Source organism: Oryx dammah, unplaced genomic scaffold (genome assembly GCF_014754425.2).
Source record: "Oryx dammah isolate SB20612 unplaced genomic scaffold, SCBI_Odam_1.1 HiC_scaffold_7, whole genome shotgun sequence".
Taxonomy (NCBI): Eukaryota; Metazoa; Chordata; class Mammalia; order Artiodactyla; family Bovidae; genus Oryx; species Oryx dammah.
In genome coordinates this window covers 32,137,965-32,161,953 of record NW_024070191.1, presented here as the reverse complement: position 1 = coordinate 32,161,953, position 23,989 = coordinate 32,137,965, and the positions used below count along the sequence as shown (strand labels likewise).

The 23,989-nt window shown below is 40.8% G+C and overlaps 1 protein-coding gene across 3 annotated transcripts in view; it reads left to right on the top strand.

Moving 5' to 3' along the window:
• NSD3 (nuclear receptor binding SET domain protein 3) overlaps nt 1-23,989 on the top strand; it is a 108,121-nt gene that overhangs the window by 71,341 nt on the left and 12,791 nt on the right. For all 3 annotated transcript variants that reach the window (XR_005721474.1, XR_005721473.1, XM_040242943.1), the window contains exons 13-21: nt 524-721; nt 1,419-1,592; nt 5,725-5,871; nt 9,096-9,252; nt 13,945-14,147; nt 15,171-15,283; nt 15,845-16,114; nt 21,376-21,492; nt 23,010-23,151. Coding sequence is in view for 1 of the 3 variants with exons in the window: in XM_040242943.1 (XP_040098877.1) it covers nt 524-721; nt 1,419-1,592; nt 5,725-5,871; nt 9,096-9,252; nt 13,945-14,147; nt 15,171-15,283; nt 15,845-16,114; nt 21,376-21,492; nt 23,010-23,151 (1,521 nt within the window). In the remaining 2 variants the exon portion in view is untranslated. The remainder of the gene's footprint in view (nt 1-523; nt 722-1,418; nt 1,593-5,724; nt 5,872-9,095; nt 9,253-13,944; nt 14,148-15,170; nt 15,284-15,844; nt 16,115-21,375; nt 21,493-23,009; nt 23,152-23,989) is intronic.

Sequence of the window (23,989 nt, the reverse complement as noted above, 5' to 3'; positions counted from 1 at the left end):
CTTTCAGTCTTGTTTCTCTGAAGGTGATTTTAATATTTTCTCTATCCTTGATTTTCTGCAGTTTTAATAAGACATCTATCTAGCCATAACTTTCTGTTTTTATTAGGATTATGAGTTTTCATTTTATGTCTCATCTACAAATGGAAATTCTGATTATCTGATGACATCTGTCTTTCCACTGGTTATTTCTTTATTCTTAGTTGGGAAGACCTTGCTGCTCTCAGGTGTTGAAAAATTCTGCTCTAGGTTTTCTATGGACTCTATTTTAGTGTAAAGTGAGAAGTGGGGATCTGAATTGCTTTTAGTGCTATATCTTCAAATGGGTGATCAATTATTGTAGAGAGTCAATTATTCTAGCAAGTTTTATTGTCATATTTTAACTGTTTTCAGCGCTTTTTTGTATATTAAAATCTTACACATAGTAGTAGAATATGTAGGGGGAGGAGTTAGCTCTCTGATATCAGTAGCTGCTTCTAATTTAATCCAGATTTTATTTAAACTATGTTCCTCAACAATTTTGCAGGACAGCACCCGTGTTTTTCATGTAAAGTGTCTGGTACGGATGTGAAGCGTTGCTCTGTCAGCACTTGTGGGAAATTTTACCATGAAGCCTGTGTCCACAAATTCCCCACTGCCATCTTTGAATCAAAAGGCTTCCGCTGTCCCCAGCACTGCTGTTCTGCCTGCTCTATCGAGAAAGATATCCACAAAGCAAGTAAAGGTAAAACAAAGCTAAGGAAGGGGACAACGTTTGGGGTTGTTTTAAGTGCAATGGCAAACAGTAAGCACATTATTATAAAGAACATTGGACATCCTCCCTTTGTTTATCTATTGCTGTTGCAGCTGGGCCACAGTAGATAGTAAAGTAAGTGGTAAATAGATAGTAAAATAAAATTAGTAAAGTAAGATAGTAAAAAACACAGTCGTATCTGACTCTCTGTGACCCCATAGACTGTAGCCCACCAGGCTCCTCTGTCCTTGGGATTATCCTGGCAAGAATACTGGAGTGGGTTGCCATTTCCTTCTGCAGGGGATCTTCCCAACCCAGGGATCAAACCCGTGTGTCCTGCATTGGCAGGAGGATTCCTGACCACTGAACCACCAGGAGAGCCCTAAGATAAGTGGATACTAGGTTCTAATTCAGACCATGAGAAGGTAGTTCCATATGTTCAAAATTACCCCTGGAGATTCCTTCAACAGGTGCCATATTGGCGACCACCATTTCTCCAGCACTGGAGCAGACAAAATTTTTTCGAGTGACCTCTAGATGGGCATTACATTTAGGGACCATACAGCATAGAAATGGCAGAGCCAAATTAGTTCTACTATAACCAGCATCATCCTGGGTCCCCAAAGATCTCCCTTTTTGTCAGCAGATGCCTTGTGACCCAGGTTCCTCCCTGACCATCTTCCAATAGGTCGCATGGTGAGATGTCTGCGGTGCCCAGTCGCCTACCACTCCATAGATGCTTGCATTGCCGCCGGCAGCACCCTTGTGTCTTCCTGTGTTCTCATCTGCAGTAATCATTCCACACGGAGCAGTGGCTCTTCCTCTGCTGTAAATGTAGGCTTTTGTTTCGTTTGCGCCAGAGGTGAGTCTCAGTCCTTTCTCTTCAGGTCTTTCTGGGTTCATTGGTATATTTCCCTGTTAAAATCGAGTTCCAGAAATACCCCTAAGAGAGACGAACACTTCCAGCAACCAGTCCCTTTTGTTACATTAGATACTCAGACTGTTAGAATATTAATCCTTCCATAAATTAAGCTAAATTCTGCTTAATTTCTTAGTAACTTAGAATTAAAGATGAGTCCTCAGTGTTCCTGTTTGGAGCATCAAAAGATTACAGTTGACCCTTGAACCACGTGTTTGAACTACCCGCATCCACTTGTGTACACTGTTTTCTCAATGTGTACTCCAGTGTTGGTGGAATCCACAGATGCGGGAGAGAGACGACTGTAAAGTTACAAAGGATTCTGACTGCGTGGGGGTCAGCGCCCCTAACCCCCACATTGTTTAAGGGTCAACTCTCTTCACTTTTCCAAACAATTCTTCGGTTTGAAATAGAATCTTCTCGTCATATTATGTAATCCAGAGTTTTCAACTAATTTAGATTTCACTTGCAAGGCAATAAGATCACATTTATTTTTCAATTATTTATGTTGTATTTTATCATGTTTTGGTCTTGGCATCGAGGGAGGCCTAATGGGATACAGCCAAGGCAACATATGGGGTATATTAGTTAAGAGCCTGCAGTGCAGGCTTTCTTACTTGCCAGCTGTTGATATTTAAGTCTGCCAAGAGATTGATCAGTTAAAAACAATATTGTGTCCCTGAGGGTGTCAGTGAACTTAAGTTCGTGATAAATCTAAAGTAAAATTTATTTAGTTGAATATGATACAGAGTATTCACCTTTACAGAATGTCTCAGCTATTTTATAATAAAAACAATTTTTAGTGTAATCTAAAGTGTAAGCATTTTAGAAATCAACTAATATCCCCAAACACAGTTTGTTGGTATTTTTTTGTTATAAATGCTGAGTTTTCTAAACTTCCCTTAGTATGAAATTCTTAAAAGGATTCTATGGCATGTCAGGCCTATTAGATTATGTTTAGCCCATACTGTGGAGAAGGCGATGGCACCCCACTCCAGTACTCTTGCCTGGAAAATCCCATGGACAAATGAGCCTGGTAGGCTGCAGTCCATGCAGTCGAGACGAGTCGGACACAACTAAGCGACTTCACTTTCACTTTTTACTTTCATGCATTGGAGAAGGAAATGGCAACCCACTCCAGTGTTCTTGCCTGGAGAATCCCAGGGACAGGAGAACCTGGTGGGCTGCCGTCTATGGGGTCGCACAGAGTTGGACACGACTGAAGCGACTTAGCAGCAGCCCATATTGAAAAAGAAGTTTGAGATCTTGTTTTCTTTTTTTAAAGAAGTTTTTATTGGAGTATAGTTGCTTTACCACGTTGTGTCAGTTTCTTCTGTACAGCAAAGTGAATCAGCTCTGTATTTACATATATCCTAACCCTTTGTTTGGATTTCCTTCCCATTTAGGTCACCACAGAGCACTGAGTAGAGTTTCCTGTGCTGTACAGGAGGTTGTCATTAGTTATCTACTTTAGACATAGTGGTTGTATTTTGTTTTGTTTTAGAAGACAGTTCTTTCAATTTGGTGAAAGTACTATAAAATATTTTTAATAGAATTTAGCTAGTTTGATAGATCTTAAGTTGTTTTACTTTTGTAACTCTCATTAAAAAAAAAAATAAAGACCAGAGGAGGTGGACGGTAGAGGATTAAGTAACTGGTAGTCCTTCTTAGAGCAGCCAGCTGGTCAGTGTACACATTGCTTTGAGCTGGCTTGTTTCGCAAGCGTGTGGGGCAGCCGCCGTCAGAAATGCTGGGTAGAGCAGTGAGGGCAGCTGTATTCTGCCCTGAAGGCTGGATGGCACAGGGAGGAGAAGATTGGACGTGTCTCATGCCACATTGCATTAGCCAGAGAAAATGTCAGCATGTGCTTTGTCCATCTCCCCATTCCTAAGAAAGGAATGCTAGGGTGAAAATACTGAACTAACAACTGAATGACTAGCTTTAGAGACTTTCAAATAGATGAATGTCAGTGATAACATAAAGTCTCTGTTGCTTTGTAAATATTACTCTAACTCACTTTCACTTGGAGTGATGGAGGGAGGGTGTGTGTGTGTGTATGTACCTGAGCCAACATTTTATTAATAAATATCAAGTTTAAAACTATCATGTTGGCTTACTCAGGAGTACATTCTGAATCAAGTACCATCAGTAAGTATGTCAACCAATATTTTTTTTTGCTCTATTTCATTCAATAATTGGGTGACCTTTAAAGCAGGTATTTTTTAATATAAGTAAGGTAGAAAATGACCCCTTGTCAAGGAACCTAGTTTTAGAGCAAATTCTAACCGTTTTAAGTTTAACTTTCACGCCTTGATTAAAAGCTTGACATAATGGAAACTCCATGTTTTAACAACAGGATCACATTTGGATTTTATCAATTTGGCAGTTATTCTGTAAGATTTGCTGTACTGAAATGCCTTTTTAAGAACAAGATCATTTAACTCTCAAATACTCTAACTGCAGCTTTGCATAGTAAACGGAAACTTTCATTTTCTTTTCTAGCATTTTACAGAAAATTTTTCTAAATAGATCAGATGCTAGGATTTGAAAGGGGCTTAAAAGTTCTCCAGAAGTAAATGATACGTGTTCCTTTATCAATATGTATAGAGGGTCTCCTTTTTTAAGGGGATCTAATTGTAATAAATCCACACTTATTAAAAGGGATACTTCAGTCCTTTATGTTTTGGCGTTAGGAACCTTAGCTTGTGTTGCAGTTGTTTCTCTCTCTGCACAGAGGATTTTTGTCTTAGTTCTTGGTTATTGGTTGTTTAAAATCATTAAGCTAATTCTTAAAGCCTGAAATATCTGGAAATATTTTTGGAAATGCTTCAGTGTTTCGAGGAACAACCCACCTCCCCTGCCCCTCATGGTGTCATAAGTGCCATTTCAGTGCAGTAGAGATTCTTCAGCATTCCCTTTCATCTGGAGGGTGCTGTAAAATAAAAGTTACTTAACATGCTAAGTTGTTCTTCCCTATTTAAAAGCCACTGTACCACTTTTCTCTATTAAATGTATAAAATTCATTCAACATTATATAACCTTTATTCAAAGATTCTTCTGTATTACCAGTTAGCAATTTCAAGTTCCATTCACATGAGAGATACTTCCTGAATCTCTTTCAGTGTTGAGCAGTACCAAATGAAGACAATATCCACCAAAAATAAAAAATGGTCACCCCTTTAGAAACAAAACTCTTCCCTCTTCTCAAAAAGATCTCTGTGAAGCTGCTGTCGTGATTTGTACTGTAAAGTCTTAGATTGTTATAAACTGACCAGTAACCACAAACAGAAAGTTTCCCTGGTCTTGCAGGTCCCTCGGCTACAGGATGGACTTAACTCGGGGCAGGAGGAGGAGGGAGGGAGGAGAGGTGTGTGCTACTGGTGGGTTAGAGCAGATGGTGTTTTCCTCCAATAGAACAGCTGTATTAGTGGATTGAAAGGACGTTTTTATAAGCCCTTATAAGTTGGTTATTATCCTAGCAAGACAAAATTTTAAAGATTTGCAGTACCTCATTGAAGTTCAGCAACTTACAGCGTCTTTAAAATCATGTATCATACTGATAAGAGGAAAGCGTCATTGTCTGGCTGAGAAAGCTGGAATTTGAGGGTATCTAAAGATCTTAGCAGAGAGTAAGGGAGGCCAGATTCTGCCGTTCAGTGCTGCTTGACATATTGAAGGTGACCAGGGTCTCTACTGTGTCATGTAGACAGTTCTTATTTCTACTATTAAGTGATATGTCATTTTATTCTTTGGGTTGTCATCATAGTCCTTCTAAACATTGAGGAACATAGCTGTTTTCCAGAGGGGGTTTTCAGAATGACATCAAATACAGTTTAATCCTCAAGTTTGAGTTTTTTTCCTGGGTGTGTAGATTTCTGTGTAGAGATAAGGCATTGAGTAGCCTAAACTCCCTTTACTAACTGTAGAAAGCTTTTTCTGTCAGATCTTTCTTTTTCTTCATATTCTTTTTCCCCCACCTTGAAGCACAGCTACATAGTAGGTGTTGGTTTATTTTTCCTCATGGAATCATGGGTAGTTTCATTGCAGCTCACATCTTTCTGTTTGTCTCGTATAGGGCTGATAGTGCAGGACCATTCAGACCCCATGTTCAGTTCCTATGCCTATAAGTCCCACTACCTACTGAACGAATCAAATCGTGCAGAGTTGATGAAATTACCTATGATTCCTTCTTCGTCAGCTTCCAAAAAGAAATGTGAGAAAGGTAATAATCAAAATAGTTTATCTCTTACTTTTATTTTTGCATTTCCTATTTTTTTCTCTTTAAATGAAGGGGGAAAATGTATGCCTGTCAAGCACCATCTGTTGCTTTCAGTAAATTCTACCTTGGTGGCTGTGACTGTCTTCATATGGCTGCAAAATTATTAAAAAGGGCTTAAAATAATTCTGCTATTACAAATTTTTACTTACACTTCTTGAATAAATTTTCACACGTTCCATATATCTGTAGTTATTAAAATTGAAAGACTAGGATTCTGCTTAATATAGAAATGTATTCTGAGACCTCTTTCTCTTTTGCCTGAACTACCATTCATGTTAGTATAGAACAGACAGGATGTAATTTGTTACTAACTTTCAACTAAATAACAAGATAGGTTATTAAACAGAAGGGAACAAAGATAACTGACACTTAAAATTTTGATTCTGGAAAACATTCTGTCATTTTGTTTCTTAAATGTTTGCTATGAAAACTAATTGCCCTTCTCTCAGGAGACATTGGTGGGCAGCTGGGAGAATGCACAAATACTGGAGCTTGAAAGGCAGCCCAGCGGAACTGAAGAATAGCTTATGGATAATTTATCCACAGAGAACAAAGAGCTAAATGTATATATTTATATTCTCCCAGTTATCTATGGAAGAAAAATCTTGTGTTTTGCCTTACAGAGCCTACATGTAATACAGCAGGGGTGAGGGGTAGGGAGTAGTTTAAAAATAATGTATTATTGGGGGAGTTATTATTCTAGAGGGTAAAATAAATAACCTAGAAGATGAAGGCCTTTTCCTGTATACATTTCCATTATGATCTGGGGCCAGGCTCAGAATCTTTAAAGAAAATTTAATTCTTTTTTTTTTCTTTCTTTGTGTTGCCTGCTGCTGATGTATGTTTGCTGTTTGTCAGACATCTGAAGTAGCGACCCATGACTAAAGGAAAGTATAACTAAGCAAGCTGGTTAGAACCCATGGAGAAGGAGGTTGAGAGACTATTGACTTTTTGTCTGTTTTCCATTGAAGTCACAGTATGGCATCTTACTTGTGGTACCACCTGTTTCCAAAAAAAAGATGGACACGGGTCTGACTAATTCCATAGTGCAGTAAAATTAGACTACCCAAGGCATTTTAGGAAATGCCTGATTTCCCTGCTGGCGCCTTTATAAAATTAGACAAATTCAATTGTTGCTTACTTTGTGTTCAGTACTCGGTATTGGCCTTGACATGAATTGAAATTATTTTGAGCCCTCTGCTTAGCTTGAACCGTTATCTTTCTTCTCTCGCACCCTAAAGCAGTTTTCTTGCATAGCACCAAGGTGGAGTGTTCATATTTTTATTTTTCTATTTTCCTGTGTATTTTTGTCAAAAAATCGTGATGATTTTCACTGATGATTCAGGGTCTGTATTTCCTCTGAAATAAGACTTAAAATTCAGGACTATTCCATAATGTTAAAAAATGGCCAGCCTGACTTTTCCACATCAACCCAAATAATCACATGTCCTCAAAGCTATTTGCAAAGACCGCTCTCCCTACTGGGCATTTCTTTCTGATGGAAAAATGAATTATTTCATTTTACTTTAAACTTACAGAATTCCCTACCTAAGCTGAGACCACTCAGGCAGCTAATCTCTAGGTTGGAGAATTGAAACAATTAATCCACATTAAGATCTGCAGACAAAGGGGAAAATCCAAATGATGGAAGTAAAAGCTTTTAAGCAGAGGAAATATAGTAATTTAATTCATCACTGATTGTACATGGATTTTCTTTTTGTTTTTATGTTAATTAGTTAGAAGTTTGAAAGTCTACAGGAAGACAAGATTTTCTGGAAAATTGATAGCAAACGCTCAAAAGGTTGGAGCATATGATTTGATAAAGTTGTATAGTGGGCTCTTAACCTTTTGCTTACAAGACTTTAAATCTCAGTACACTTATGGGTTATAGACTTGGTTTTCTAATGGAAAAATGATTTTTTTTTACAGTAAATGTCTTTATTGTATTTCATCTTCAGTGATTAACATTCTTCCCTGTCACTTGTTGAAATACCTAATCTCCCCTCAAATTTCTTTAATTTTTTGCATTTAAAAATAGTATTGTTTCATTTGCTGCACCTGTTTTTGTCTTAATACAGAGATCATTTTGTGTTTTTAAAAGGAGAGGATTTTGCTAGGCTACTTAAAGAGATCTCCTTGTATGTGATACTTGATTCCACCTGATACTTCTTTCATGCTATAAAGCAGTGGTTCTCAATATGATGTCAGAAAATATTACAAACAAAAGTTTGAACTATGTTTAATATTTTAAAAAGTCTAACAGAATCAGCCATTTGTGCAAAATACAGTTGCATGAGTTTCTCTGTATTTGGCTATGATTTTAACAATTTAATATAAGACTAGTTTTGTTACTGGGATCTGAAGCTCCAATTGGCTATTAGATATTTCTGTAGTTAATTAAAACATAAAAAATAATTGTGGCTTTTAAAGTGTATTTTTGTTTTGTTTTGGTGGGTTTCTTGGTTGATAAAATATTTGAAAACATAAATCCATGGGAAAGGGAAACCCGGGGACCCTTGGTGATGAAAACGTTGTAAACCATTGCTATATAGCCTGTTTGACTTTCTTTGTCTTTCCTGAAAAGATAATGATAATGTAATCACAAATTCAAGATCTTTTTGCTTTTTGTATGCTTACAAGTGAAGAAAAAAGTAGCGGTCAACCTATTGGCTATTTTCATTCTCTCTAATATTGTTATAAAGGGATTTAGTTAGCTGTGCCACTGGATTAAAATACAAAGATGACCATTGTTTACTTTCTCAGCTTTCAAGGAGAAAAAAAAGAGTACATATTTTTATGAAAATCTGTTCTCACATCTACTCAAGGCTAAAGATTTTATGCATCTATTTGTCATATGTTAAGAGTCTTAACCCACGGCTAAACCAGTGCCTCATTTAGTCCTCATTTCAGAGGGGTGAAGAGTCATATTTTTCCTACTCACAGTTCCTCACATGCTCTGAGTTTCTGGCCACTGAAGCCCTCCCTAGGAAGGACTGAAGTAGCTAAGTCTGTTTATTACCTTGTATTTTAATCCATCACTACAATATAACTCAATCCCTTTGTTAATTTCTCTCAATCTGAATCACATTTAATGCACTGAAAAGATAACTTTCTTGTCTCTCTCTTTCCTCTCTTCTTAGTTATTGAGACTGTTTTTTTGTTTCAAGGTGGACGACTGCTCTGCTGCGAGTCGTGTCCAGCCTCCTTCCACCCGGAGTGCCTGAGCATAGAGACGCCCGAAGGCTGCTGGAACTGCAATGATTGCAAAGCTGGCAAGAAGCTGCATTACAAGCAGATTGTTTGGGCCAAATTGGGAAATTACAGGCAAGTTTTTCCAAGGACAAAGAGGAAGTATTCAATCACTGTTGAGTAGTTCCCAGTCTGTACAAGCGTGGCCAGGAAACAGGTACAACACACAGCAGAGCCACTTTCTCAGAAAAAGAAAGAAACCGTTTCTGGTCTGGCCTTCAGAAGACTGGGGAGGCTAGTGGTTGTTAGATCCCCCCAGCCCCACCCCCCCCTTTTTTTTTTCGGTTGATTGACTTTTGTTTTTAAGTTCTGAAAGTTATTTTATCCTAATGAACTATGGTACTAGTAGGATTTAGAATAAATGGTTTCATATGGATAGTGGGGAAGACTTTTTTTTTTTTTGCATTCTAATTAGATTTATGTTCATTTCTGGTTTCTAATGAAGTTATCAGTTTATATTCTGGCCGAAATAACTTTTTCTGACCCTAAATCTGTTTTATTATAGTTCTAGCTAGAAGCTCTAAACTATGTGCAAAGAGGGAGCTTTTTAGAATTTAGAGAGAGAGATTATTTCCTTAGGAGCCTCTAGTTCTTAAGGGAATGAAGCAAGAAGTATGCATGGTTGCCATTATTTTATTAAATCTTTCTCCTCTTAAGAAGCCTATTTTTAACAAATCTTCACACAAAAGGATAGTAATATGTTTTTTAAATTTTACATTCTACGTTTTGAGGTGTATGTTTATTATTTTACTAAGAAAATGGATACTATTCAAAAGAACACAGTAAAGTTCTGCTTTTCAATTAGAATCCTAAATATGTTTCTATAGAATTTCAAACATGCTGTAATTTTTTAAAACAAGGGTTCTGTCATTTTCTGTTTTAAATACACTGCTTGCTTACCTATTTAACCTTAAAAACTTCATTTTCAGCTGAGATAAGGGGCATTGAGAAGCTCCCCTCCAACCAATTTTTTTAACAAATGACAGGAAACTTCCATGTTCTTTTTTAAAAAAAATGGACAGTTTGACTATATAAATAATTTTCCACTTTACAGCAAAAGATATAAAGTTTTAAAAGGCAAATATCAAACCAGGTGAACTCTTCTACTCTCAATAAGAAAAGAAAAATACCTTCCTGAAGGAAAAAGGAACAGAGAAAGAGCCAGTTTGCAGAAGAAGAGCAAATGGAAAATAAACATGTGAAAAGTGCACTGCCTCACTAAAAATGTACATGAAAAAAACAAAGTTCATTTTCAATTAACAGGCTGGCAGAGATTTAAGAATACTAATTCTGCAGCTCAAGGGCCTGGAGAGACAAGGGCTCCTGTACAAGAAAGTCTTCGTGTGACAGGACTGAACTGTACGCCTCTGGACCCAGCACTTCCCCTCAAGAAATGCATCTAAGGAAAGACACTGGACAGACGGGCAAAAATGCCCTTATAAGGGTGTTCACTGCAGTATTGTTTCTAAGTGCAAAAGGGATCCAGATGGCCAGTCAGTAGGGGATTTGTCAAGTCCATATTGCAGGGTGCCTAGAAGGCAAAAGAAGGGTAACGCTCATGGTAACTGGAGAAGGCAATGGCACCCCACTCCAGTACTCTTGCCTGGAAAATCCCATGGACGGAGGAGCCTGGTAGCCTGCGGTCCATGGGGTTGCGAAGAGTCTGACATGACTGAGTGACTTCACTTTCACTTTTCACTTTCATGCATTGGAGGAGGAAATGGCAACCCACTCCAGTATTCTTGCCTGGAGAATCCCAGGGACAGAGGAGCCTGGTGGGCTGCTGTCTGTGGGGCTGCACAGAGTCGGACACAACTGAAGCGACTTAGCAGCAGCAGCAGCAGCAGCTCATGGTAACATGGGAAACGGCCACAGTGTCCAGTTACCTTCAGGAAGCATGTTAAATAGCACACAGATTATCTCTCCGTATATGTATACAACTTGTAAAAATTGGAGATCTCGATATAATATGTTTGTATTATTACCTGGAAAAAACATCTAACGTTAATAGTCTGAGGCATGAGATTATAAGGAGGAAGTGTGTTCAGCTTTTCTGTTACACATTTCTGCATTGTTTTAATTTTTAAAAGAAACTACATTGTTTTTTTGTGTGTGTAAAACTACATTTAATAATTTTAAAGGTACATCCTTTTTTAATTGAAGTGTAGTTATAGTGTTGTGCTAATTTCTGCTATTACATCAGACTGACTCAGTTATATACATACATACCTTCTTCTTTATATTCTTTTATGGCTTATCGCAGGGGATTGGATATAGTTTCCTGTGCTCTACAGGAGGACCTTGTTGTTTATCCATTCTCTACGTAATAGTTTGCATCTGTTAACCCCAGACTCCCAGTTGTTCCCTCTCCCTCCATCCCCTTGGCAACCACAAGTCTGTTTTCTCCGTGCGTCTGTTTCTGTTTTGTCAGTAAGTTCATGTGTGCCCTGTTTTAGATTCCCCATAGGAGTGATAGCGCGTGTACTGGGTTTCCTCTGTCTGGCTCCCTTCACTTAGTGCGATAGTCTCCAGACGCGCCATGTCGCTGCGAGTGGCGCTCTTCGTTCTTGCTCAGGGCTGAGGCGCTCGTTGTGTAGGTGCACCACATCCTCTTCATTCGCTCATCTGCAGCGGGCAGTCAGGTGGTTTCCCTGTCTTGGCTGTTGTAAGTACTACTGCTGTGAACATAGAGGTGCACGTGTCTTCTTGAATCATGGTTTTGTCCAAGTATGTGTCCAGCAGTGGGATTGCTGGCTCATATTGTAGTTCTGTTTTTAGTTTTCTGAGCACCCTCCATACTATTCTCCATAGTGACCATACCAATTTACATTCCCAGCAACAGTGTAGGAGGGTTCCCTTTGCCTCACACCCCCACCAGCATTTGTTATTTGCAGACTTTTTAATGATGGTGATTCTGACTGGCACACAGTGCTTTTATAATTAAAAATATATATATTTTCCAGGAGGGGACAGGTACAGGTTTGACGAATAATAGATAAGATATTCCCAGATAAGAAATATCAGAAATAGTAAGAAGGCTTTGTTGTTGTTTAGTCACTAAGTTGTCTCTGACTCTTTTGCAACACTGTGCACTGTGGCCTGCCAGGCTTCTCTGTCCATGGGATTTCCCAGGCGAGAATACTGGAGTCAGTTGCCATTTTCCTCTCCAGGATTGTCTCCTGCATCAACCCCTCATCTCCTGCACTGACAGGCGGATTCTTTACCACTGAGCCACCAGGGAAGCCCCAAGGTCTTCAGATAAATTTCAGAATGTTTCCTTTTGAAAACTTTCTTTTGCCTTTAAAAAAAATATAATTGACATTATGTTAGTTTCAGGTATAAAATATGATGACTCGACATTTGTATACATTGCAAAACAGTTGCCACAATAAATCTAGTTAACATCCATCACCATATATAGTTAAAGTTAGGCCCAAAGCAGAGCTTTCATTCACAGGCCAGTGACATTTTATCTGCCTGATTTTATATCCATGGACTAATTCGTAATGTATTTTTTCCAATCAGACCTCTCTGGGCCCCATGAGACTGTTTCTTTTCAATGACTAGTTATTCTGATGTGAGACTTGCTGGGGGAGATGTGGGCCTGGAACAAGGCTGACAGAAATCACACCCCTGTCTGTCTGAGCCAGTGTGTGTGGTTACCACTTGCACCCTACATGTGATCTTAACACGAATCAGAAATACAACCACTGACTGCCCAGCCTGCTTTGAGAGGAACCAAATACTGATCACACAGAATAGTGTTGTTTTTAACAATTTGAACACAGGCTTCTACCCATATTTTAATTAACCCATAGGTGAACATGGGGTGCTTTTAGGTGAAACATGTTCATCATTTATCTTCCCAATAATGTCATTCATTGTTCATTAAATAAATGGTTTTATGAGGCATGTATAAAATGAGAGTGAAAAAAATTAAGTTTGTGTGCATCTACTGTTGGTATCAACGATCTCATGTACTTACAGGGACTTCCCCCTTCAGTTCCTGACTTGCCCAGTTGCAGGAAGTCTTTCAGTGCACCTCGCAGGTGGATCCCCCAGGGATCACTGTGGACCAATCATCACATGAAGCATGATTTTTTCAGGCCTGTCCCAAATACCAAGTCTATTATGATCTAAGATGAATTAGATTCTGAAATACACACTGATACAAGCCTAGTACATTTGACCAGAAAATATTTTATCCTAGTTGATTAGAGAGTCAGAAAATGCCAGTTTGAATGGGAGCAGCCATTCTCCCATCAGTTTATTCTGATTAGCATCAGTTTATTCTCAAATGATTCCCTTGACTGCCAGGAATAAAATTCTGTATCTTGAAAGACAATCTTGGAATTAAGAATGTCACATTTGGAGAAAAACATGACTTTTCCAGGACTGAAATCTGGTTTGGAATATTTTATTGGCCAGTTCTAATTCTTAAGTTGTATTGTAGGTTCACTGTTAACCTTACTAGTATGCTTTATTCTTATGATATATATACTTTTATAAATATCAAATATTAATATTTAAGGAAGAAATCAGATTGGGTGTTTAGGGCCTAGTTGTTTAGTCTGTGCTCACCATTTCATGCATTAATTTGTTCATCAGTATGTTGTTAAATGACATGTGGTTTGGGCAGGATTAAAGATAAGCAAGGTGTTCTGTGTCCTTAGATTTACAATGAGAATTACAAAGTACAAAACCTGTGTCTTTCGGCTCCCGCAGCCATGTAAAGCATAGTGCAACTCTCCATCCTCCCGCTTTCAGATGGTGGCCGGCCGAGATCTGCAACCCCCGGTCTGTGCCGCTGAACATCCAGGGCCTCAAGCACGACCTGGGCGACTTCCCCGTGTTCTTCTTTGGTTCTCACGACTACTACTGGGTCCACCAGGGCAGAGTGTTCCCTTACGTCGAAGGAGACAAAAGCTTTGCCGATGGACAGACTAGTATTAACAAGACCTTCAAAAAAGGTACGTCTGACGACTTTCACCGTAGCTCAGAACCGACGCTCCTGTTGGTCTCTCCGCCCTCCTCACTCAGAGGACATGTGGTGTTAGGGAGTCTCACCAGGTGTTATGACCTGGCGTCCATAGTTTGCAGTCATGTTAGAACCACCACCTCACAATCCAGTCATTTAGGAAAAATTCCTTCAGTGGAGTAGACTGTGCTATGTGTGTGAAAGAAGTTTCCTCAGTGATCTTACTACAGACATACAGATTTTTCTGGGAACGCAGAGTCTCCTTAATTAAGTGAAGGACCTTTGCCACAGAAGAGTAGTCAACACTTCCCATGATGAGCCTTACAGCTGTTTTCTGTAAAATTTTTTGCTGTCTAATTTTGTTAAACTTTTTTTTTTGCTGTGTATTGAGGTAAATCCGATCTACAAACAATGTTGTGATGGTTTCAGGTGAATAGCAAAGGGACTCGGCCATGCATATCCATGGGTCCGTTCTCCCCCAAATTCCCCTCCCATCCGGGCTGCCACATAACCTTGAGCAGAGTTCCCTGAGCTATGCAGTAGGTCCTGGTTGGTTATCCATTTTAAATATAGCTGTGCGTTCTTCTCCATCCCACACTCCAGAACTGTCTCCCCACCCTCTGGCAGCCATAAATTCGTTCTCTAAGTCTTAACAGCTGTTTTTGCGACAAGTTGACAGGAAGTTTAGCTTTCTGGGGAAGAGTGAAGTGAATTTAGATCTGGTACAAGGTAAAAGCTGCTGTCAGCTTCCTGTGGAAACCCCTGACTGTTGAAGGGGGGCCTCTTTTCCAAGGTGGCAGCTTGCACAGAACAGTGTTCAGCTCCAGATAAATTATATCCCATTTCAGTGTTACTCTATCCTGGTGATAAATGGTTACTTCCAGGACATAATTTTTAAAAGAAAACTTCAGGTCCCATTCGGTGCATGGGGAAGGCAGGGTAATAACAACTCTCCTAGTGGTTTTTGTTTATTTGGTGTGGGGTGTTTATATGCTTTGTCCGGTCTTATTGGCAGCGTTGGAAGAAGCTGCAAAACGTTTCCAAGAATTGAAAGCACAAAGAGAAAGTAAAGAAGCACTGGAGATTGAAAAAAACTCAAGAAAACCCCCTCCATACAAACACATCAAAGTGAGTCTTCACCCACGAAAACGCTGGTATTTGACAGATAAGGTGAAACTGCTCTCTTAGTAGTTAGAAGGCCCCGACTGACTTGTAAAAACTTTATGCTGATTACGGCTCAGTCTGTGCAGAACAACCTGACAGCTTCTGCCGGATCATCCGCTGGGAGCCGAGGCTGCTGCGCTGGGAGGGCGGGGGCTTTGATGAGTGAGCCCCTCATACTGAGGAGCAACATGTTTGATGGGGATTTCTGTGCTTGCTCCTCAGCCTGTCCTGTAACCAGCAAGAATATAGGGATTTAGCCCCTTTCTTCCAGAGAGCCCAGAGCTGTTTCAACTTTATGAAATCGTCATCAACTGTTAGGAGGGGAAAGACACAGGATAAATGAGGACTCGTGTCAGGTTTTGGTATTTTTGTCAACTTAAGAGAGACAGCTGTTTATCTCAGCTTACTCAACTGGGGGAATCCTTTCTCAGGGTCACTCCACAGGCAGTAGTGGGGCCAGGCGGGCCTGAGTGTCTCCGACCTCCTGTTCAGATTCCTCCCTCCCACTTGTGATTTTGTTGCCAGGCCAACAAAGTGATAGGAAAGGTACAGATCCAGGTGGCGGACCTGTCGGAGATTCCCCGCTGCAACTGCAAGCCGGCCGACGAGAACCCGTGTGGCTTGGAGTCCGAGTGCCTGAACCGAATGCTGCAGTACGAGTGTCACCCCCAGGTGTGCCCGGCCGGGGAGCGCTGTCAGAACCAGTGCTTCACCAAGAGGCTCTACCCGGACGCGGAGGTCATCAGGACCGAGCGGAGGGGCTGGGGCCTCAGGACCAAGAGGAGCATCAAGAAGGTAGCACGGGGCGGGGCGGCGGTGGGGCAGACCGGGACCCGTGCCTCTCAGAGCGTGTCAGTAAGGATTTAGTACACAGGGATTCATTCCACAATTCTGAAACTTCTCAGGTTGAGAGTTTGGTACTTCTGGAACAAGTAAGAAATGGTTAGAAGAGCAGACGGTAAAGAATCTGCCTGCGGTGCGACCCAGGTTTGATCCCTGGGTTGGGAAGATTCCCTGGAGACCGGAATGGCTACCCACTCCAGTATTCTTGCCTGGAGAATCCCATGGACAGAGGAGCCTGGCACGCTGCAGTCCATGGGGTCCCAAAGAATCAGACATGACTGAGTGACTTTCACTTTTCCTGTGATCAGTCATAAGAAGGAGAAAGGACATTGGTCATTCTATCTGAAATATTTTTTACTTGTTAAGCAAATTAGATTTAACATAGGTAAAAGGAAAAACAGTGAAGTTAAGAACATACTGGACAGAAACTAGCAACCCCAGAACTTTGCTCTAACATTGTAATTAGCCATGAAGCCCCAGTCAAGTCACTTAACCCAGGGGTCTCCAACCTTTGGGATCTAATGCCTGATGATCTGAGGTAAAACTGATGTGATAATAATAGAAATAAAGTGCAAAATGAAATGTAATGCACTTAAATCATCCCGAAATCATCCCCCCCTCCCTCATCCGTGGAAAAATTGTCTTCCATGAAACCAGTCCCTGGTGCCAAAAAGGATGAGGACTGCTGACTTAACCTCTCTGAGCCTCAGTTCCTCCATCTCTAAAATGGATATAATAAACCTTGCCCTACATGTGTAAGAGTTGTGGCTAGTCTCAAATTAGATCATATATACAGAGCAGCTAGAAAAAGTTGAGATCTTTAATACTTATAAATTATCTTCATTCTTATACTTTGAGGTAATTCTTCAAAGCAGTCTCTGTTTAACACAGGAAATGTGTGAATGTGTGCCCATTGTGGAAAATATTTTAATCCAAAGAACTCAACTGAAAATCACCAATAAATGCTACCATTCACACAGTGGCTCTCAAGCTTTAGAGACCCTGAGAATCTTCCAGGGTCCTTGTTAAAATGAGTGTCAACTGAAATATTGGTGACAGGGCTAAATAATCTGTTTTTAAAAAAGTTTGTCTTCTCCACCTACTCCCTCCCCACCATCACCTGGTGATGTGTAGAACTTGGAGCCATGTTCTCTGAGAGAAGATGGGCCTAGTAGGAATTTAAAATTACTCTTGGCATTTTTCTGCCTTTAAAAAAAAAAATCACCTTTATAATGAAATGCTGTATAATATAGAAACTCAAACAATACAAAAAAGATAATAAAAGAGTGAAATTCCCCAATTCCTGCCCTCCTCACCAGAGAAGACCATTATTCTTAAGTTGGTGTGTAGCCTGTTAGAACTTTTCCTGTGCAGTTAATACACACAAACGGAGAGAGGGCAATAAAAGGAGACCATGATAGTCCAGGCTGTGTGGCCTAACCGGGGTTGTCATTGAGCAGGAAAGAAGTGGTTGGACGTCTGACATTTCGAAGGTAGCACCTGTAGGATTCGCCAGTGCAGTGGGTGTGTGGATTGGGTTACTTGGTCAAAGACCATCTGCATTTAAAGTGTCATCATATAGGGACTTCCCTGGTGGTCCAGTGGTTAAGAATCCCCCTTGCAGTACAGGGGACACGGGTTCGATCCCTGGTCTGGGAACTAGGATTCCTCACGCTACGGAGCAACTAAGCCCCTGCCAGCACTGCTGAGCCCACCTCCCCAGCTAGAGTCCGTATACTGCAATAAAAGCTCCCCCGTGATGCAACGAAGATTGCCATGCCACGACTAAGACCCGACATGGTCAAATAAATATTTTTTTAAATGTCACCACATAATGCACACATTCTGATACCACTTTAATGCCCTGCACATCACTTGCAGGTTTTTACTTATGGTTTCAGGGGAGTTTGTGAAGCCATCCTGAAATCTACCAAGTTTAATATGTTGACACCTTTTAACAGTAGTTATAGTTATTCTAAACCATGTTCTAAGTTATTAAATTAATTATATAATCAAGAGAGAAGAAAATAGGATTATTCTGCCCTTTAGCACCTGAGGAATTGCTAGTGGAAGACGGTTGGTCATTTACAAAAGAGCTGAACATACACAGTCCCTGAACAGCATAGTCAAAAAGGCTGTAGCAATGTGGAGAAGGCTTGGATACACTCAGAGACAGGAGCCCAATGGGAGACTGAATGTACACCATCAGTCCCCTTCTTTTCACACATAACAGATTCCTAAAAACGTGTGCCAGAGTTAAACAAGGGACTTCCTGTTATGAAGTGGTTTCTTTCTTAGAAATTAAAAACGTGTGTGTGCTAAGTCACTTCAGTCGTAGCTGACTCTTTGTGACCCTGTGGACCATAGCCCGCTAGGCTCCTTTGTCCATGGGCTTCTCCAGGTACCAATACTGGAGTGGGTTGTCATGCCCTTCTCCTCCAGGGGATCTTCCCAACCCAGGGATCTAACCCACATCTCCCACGGCTCCTGCATTGCAGGCAGATTCTTTACCACTGAGCCACTGGGGAAGCCCTAAAAAAAATTATATTAAATACTAAATTAAACTGTCTTTTTGCTGTTGCATTTAAGGATAGATTTCTAGCATTTTAAAATTTACTTACTTACTTATTTATTTTTGGCCACGCCTCATGGCATGGGAGATCTTAGTTTCCTGACCAGGGGTCAAACCTGTGCCTCCTTCATTGGTAATGTGGAGTCCTAACCACTGGACCGCCAGAGGAGTTCCAGATTTCTACCTTTTTTAAAGTTCTTTATTTTGTTATTTTTAACCACAATTGAATTCACAGTTAATGGTTTTAAGTCCAGTAAGCAACTCTTCAAGGCTAAAGATTTGTCATTTTTTAGATGTCTAAAACATTTATTTTACAAAATAACTAGACAGATTTATTCACTATATTTATTCACAACCATATCAAGTTGACAAGACTTAACATGCCTCGTTTGATATCAGCACTTTGACTTTTCAGGATTCACCAGTTTTCATAGAATAGTAAATAGAAACCATAACACATGGTTTCAGACCTTTAAAAGCCACAGAACCGTTTCTTCAAACGAAACCTTGACTTGAATCTCAAGTGTGTCAGACAAGTAAGGTGGAGCTGATTTGGTCTGAATTCCCCTTTATTCGGACTTCAGTACAGAAAACTCGCCATAAAACAAAGTGACACTAGGTGGCAGTGCAGCCAAGATGGTGATGAGATCTACCTGGGAGGGCGGTGAGACCAGGGACAGGGGCAAGATGTTTTCAGCAGCCAAGGTCCAAGTCCGGACCCTGTGGAGGGAAAGCCATTCAGGGCCGACTGTGCGCAGTATGTGTCCATGCAGAGCTGTCCTGCCTCGGTGTGGCAGGCAGAGGGGAAACGCGGCTCCCTGTCGGAGCCTGTCCCGTCGGTTACAATGGGGGAGAGAAGCCCCCAGAAGCGTGCTTGTGTGCTGACCAGGTCCAGCCGAGAAGAGCTGTAGCTGCTTGAAGCAGACGGGCCCTCGCCCACGTCCCCTGTGGCCAGCTGGCCTGCCAGCCGCCCAGACTGACCCACCATCTCCCTTCTCTCATACTGAAGTCACAGTCTTGTCTTTTTATTGGTGGGGAAAAGCTCAGTATCCATACGTAAGGACATTGGCTTATGCTCTTAATGACTTATCAGAATCAGAAAAGATACTGCAGCGCTTCTCTTTAGATGACTGAGGCTCTTGATTCTGTGATACTGAGCACTGAGCGGTGAGCGCGGCTGGTGAGAACTTGGGTTGGGGGCTGGGGAGGAACACGGGTCTGATAAAAACAATAGCAAATACATATTAATTTACCCTCTGAAGACATTTCTCTGCCTTGGAAATGTACTTTTAGCACTAAGAAATCCTATAGTTAATGTTGTTGCCCTAAATTGAATCAGCCAAGTCTTCGAGGTGAAAGGGTGATTCATGATTATGCATTTATAAACATGAGAGGTTGAATGTATGGTATTTACACTTATTTTAAAAAGGAGCTTATTACTACATACCTGTTAGAACAGCAGAATGAAAAACAGTGACTGTCCCATGGGCTTCCCTGGTAGCTCACCTGGTAACGAATCTACCTGCAATGCAGCAGACCCTGGTTCGATCCCTGGGTGGGGAAGATCCCCTGGAGAAGGGAATAGCAACCCACTCCAGTATTCTTTCCTGGAGAATCCTATGGACAGAGGAGCCTGGTGGGCTATAGTCCACGGGATCACAAAGAGTCAGACAAGACTGAGCGCACACATACCACACGCTGATGAGGACGTGGGGAAGCCGGCTCTCTCATACATGGGGAGTGTGTGGTGGGAACTCAGAATGATCCAGCCACTCTGGGAAATAGTTTGGCAGTTTTCTAAAAAATTAAACATATGCTCACCATATGACCCAGCATTTATCCCAGAGAAAGGAAAACCTTTGTCTACATAAAAACTTTATCAAAATATTCACAGCAGCTTTATTTGGTAATAAAAGCTTTATTTGTTACTCAGCAGTAATGAAACAATAAACTATTGATACCCACAACAGCTTGGCTAGATCTCAAGGGAATTGAGATCTAGTTTTAGTTTTTCTTTAAAAAGCCAATCTCTAAAGGCTACATACTGTGATTCCGTTTATAGCGCACTCTCAAAATGACAAAACTATAGGGTTGGGTAAGGTCCTAGTGTTTAGCCCTGGGAACTATATTCAATATCCTGTGATAAACCATAATGGAGAAGGATATAAAAAAAAGAGTCTATGTGTATGTATAACTGAATCAGTCTGCAGCATGTCAGAAATTAACACAACGTTGTAAGTCAACTATACTTCTATAAAATACAATTAAGAAAAAAACTATAGAGTTGGAGAACAAATGAGGGACAGAGGATGGGCATGGTTATGAAGGAGCGGTTCGGGGCCTCTCTATTGACAGGACAGATCTGTATATTGATTGTGGTGGCGGCTGCCTGACTGCCCACCTGGTAGAACTCCCAGAAACGCACGCGTGTACACACAGCAACACACAGGCACACAAACCAGTGCTTGTGAAATTGTCGGAATCTTGGACTGGTGTCAGTTTCCTGGTCTGTCTTTGTATCATCGTTCTCTTTCCAGGAAGGTTTTGGGTTAATTCTCTTGGGTTACACATGTGGTGTTTGGGAATGCTTTCTAACACGAGACACTAATTGGTCCTCTGCATGTTGCATGCTCCTCCGCAGGGTGAATTTGTAAATGAATATGTCGGCGAATTAATTGATGAGGAAGAATGCAGATTGCGAATCAAGCGAGCCCACGAGAACAGTGTAACTAATTTTTATATGTTAACTGTTACCAAGGTAAAATTGCTTTTTTTTTTGGTAAGAACAAAGGATTTTTTTGGTTTAGTCTCATAGTCTTAGGTTGAATTCAGTTTCCTTCCTCTAATTTGGTTTCATTTCAAGCAAAACATAATGGTCTGCAGTAGCCAGTATGCGTCCCACTGTAGTATGCGCATTTTACCAGAATACAAACGTGAGGGATTGTCGCAGGTCACGTGACACAGCGCCGTGCGTGAGAAGGTTACCAGCAACAAGGTTAACACGCCCGGGTTTGAGCCTCAGCTCTTAGTCACTGGAAGACCTGGTCCTCAGTTTGTTTATCACCAAGGGAGAGAGTCACCTCTGTGATTCTAAGTTACAGACCACAAGGAGAGTTCTGCTTTAGCAAAAAAAATCCTAACTGTAAATCATTCTGTATGTTTAGACTTTTTTTTTTTAATGAGTCAGGAAAAATGAATGCTGTCAAAAGAAAAGAGACAGTAAAACTTCTGATTCAATACATGCAACTATGGGTGTTACTTGAAGCACATTCACCGCAAAACCTACTTTACTGAATTTCTCCAACAGTCCTCTGATTTATAGGTGACGAGAAACTCAGGCCAGCCACGAGAAATGATGTGTTGAATATCTTGTTACAGCTTAACGAAGAACCAGGACTAGTACCTCTATTTCCTATGTTCCAGGCTCTCTCTAAAACTGAATCAGAATAGCATTAAAAGAACTAGAAATCATTGAAGAGTATTACTTTAACTGTTATATCACTCAAAGTTTTACCACTTTCACGAACAGATAATGTATAAACGTAAAATGCCATTTATTCATGGCTGCCGACTGTCCCCTTAACTCCCAGCCCCACTGCCAGTGACCCCTGCAGCCATCTGGACGACACTGTGGGGGCTGTGTCCTCCAGGGCTTTTCCAGATTATCAGAGTGTAAATTCAGGGAGCCAAAATGTTGGGCTTCTTATGATACCTTGAACTTTCCTATAAGTAAATGTAAATGACAAAGATTATATCCCAGACTCTAGCGTTTCCATCAGCCAAATCTCCCAAGTCTTCATGCAGAGAAGTGTCTCTCTTCTCTTCCCTCTCTCTTTGTAGCCTAAGTTCTCATCCACCTGTGCCCCTGGCCCCCAGCTCTGCTTCTCGCTCAGAGCAGAGATGGCAGCAAACCACCATCATCCCTGTCTCAATTAACATCCGAATTGAGTACGCTCTGCTCAGAAAATAACTTTCCTTCAGCCCCACGGCCAGCTGACATTCTAAGTGGCATTATCTACAATCTGTTCTTAGAAGCAAACTTTAAAAGAACCCAGACTTCACATTGTCTTACTTGCTCTGACTTGGTCTCCATGTAGAGAAGAGGACTCAGTCAGTCGTCCAGGAGCACATCTGTGAAGCTGTAGGTGGTCAGGCCTCAGCTGGTGGTGCTCGGCGCTGCCCTAGGGCTCTTGCCTGAGCTGGGGGTTTCTCCTACACGCTGATGTTCAGTGTTATGTCAAAGGAGCTCTCTCTTCCTTTCTTTTCTTTCTGAAGGACCGTATCATTGATGCTGGCCCAAAGGGAAATTATTCTCGCTTTATGAACCACAGTTGTAATCCAAACTGTGAAACCCAGAAGTGGACCGTGAATGGAGACGTTCGCGTTGGGCTTTTTGCTCTTTGTGACATTCCTGCAGGTAAAAGGAACTTAAGTTGCTCCCTCTCCCAGGACACTCTTCAAGTTTTGACCCTCACATATTTATTCAAATAAGATAAAGAGCTGTGTTTAGAATTACTTGTGATTAAGAAGTAAAACTCTATATCCTGCAAAAGGGAGATTAGTAGAAGCAAATTCATTCTCCAAATGGTTGCTGTCTGTGTAATGCAAGCAGATGTTTAAACTTTTGTTTTCTTTTTCTTTTTTAAAGTAATGAGCCTGCGTTAACATCAGCTGGTTTCTTGGATTGTTTGTGGGAGCTTTCTTGTTTTGGTTTTTAGTTTGAAAGAGCATTCTGTTCCAGATTAGACATAAAAAGCTTTCTGCAGCAGTCACTGCTTTTATTTTTCCTTACCCATCCACCATCATAGCAGCAGAACTTAATTTCTCCTTTGTTAGAAAAATGGATGGGAAGGAAAGTGCCATAACTGAAAGGGATTTAAACTGTGTTTCTAGCACTCACTGTGGATTGCTGAGGCCCAGCCAAAGGAAGCTTGGACCTCCTAGTTTGAATCCCTGGGTCTTCGGGTTTGTATAGTAAACCTGCATTTTGAACTCTTTTTCTGATCATAATGTAAGACATTAGCTACTGAACATGGTATGGTTGTGACAATTCCACGGTCATATTATTCACTCGGACACTAGGTGTGAATTAGTTTTAGAAAAGGAGGCCTGAACTAGAGCCCGTTTTCCTTGAGCACAGATTTCAGATTCTCAGTCTGCCTTTCATAGTGTTTGACCACTTCGGTGAAAAGGCTGTGATGGCCTTTGCAGAATATTTCTTTTTGCTTTAATCACTGGTGGATGGGGATGTCTTC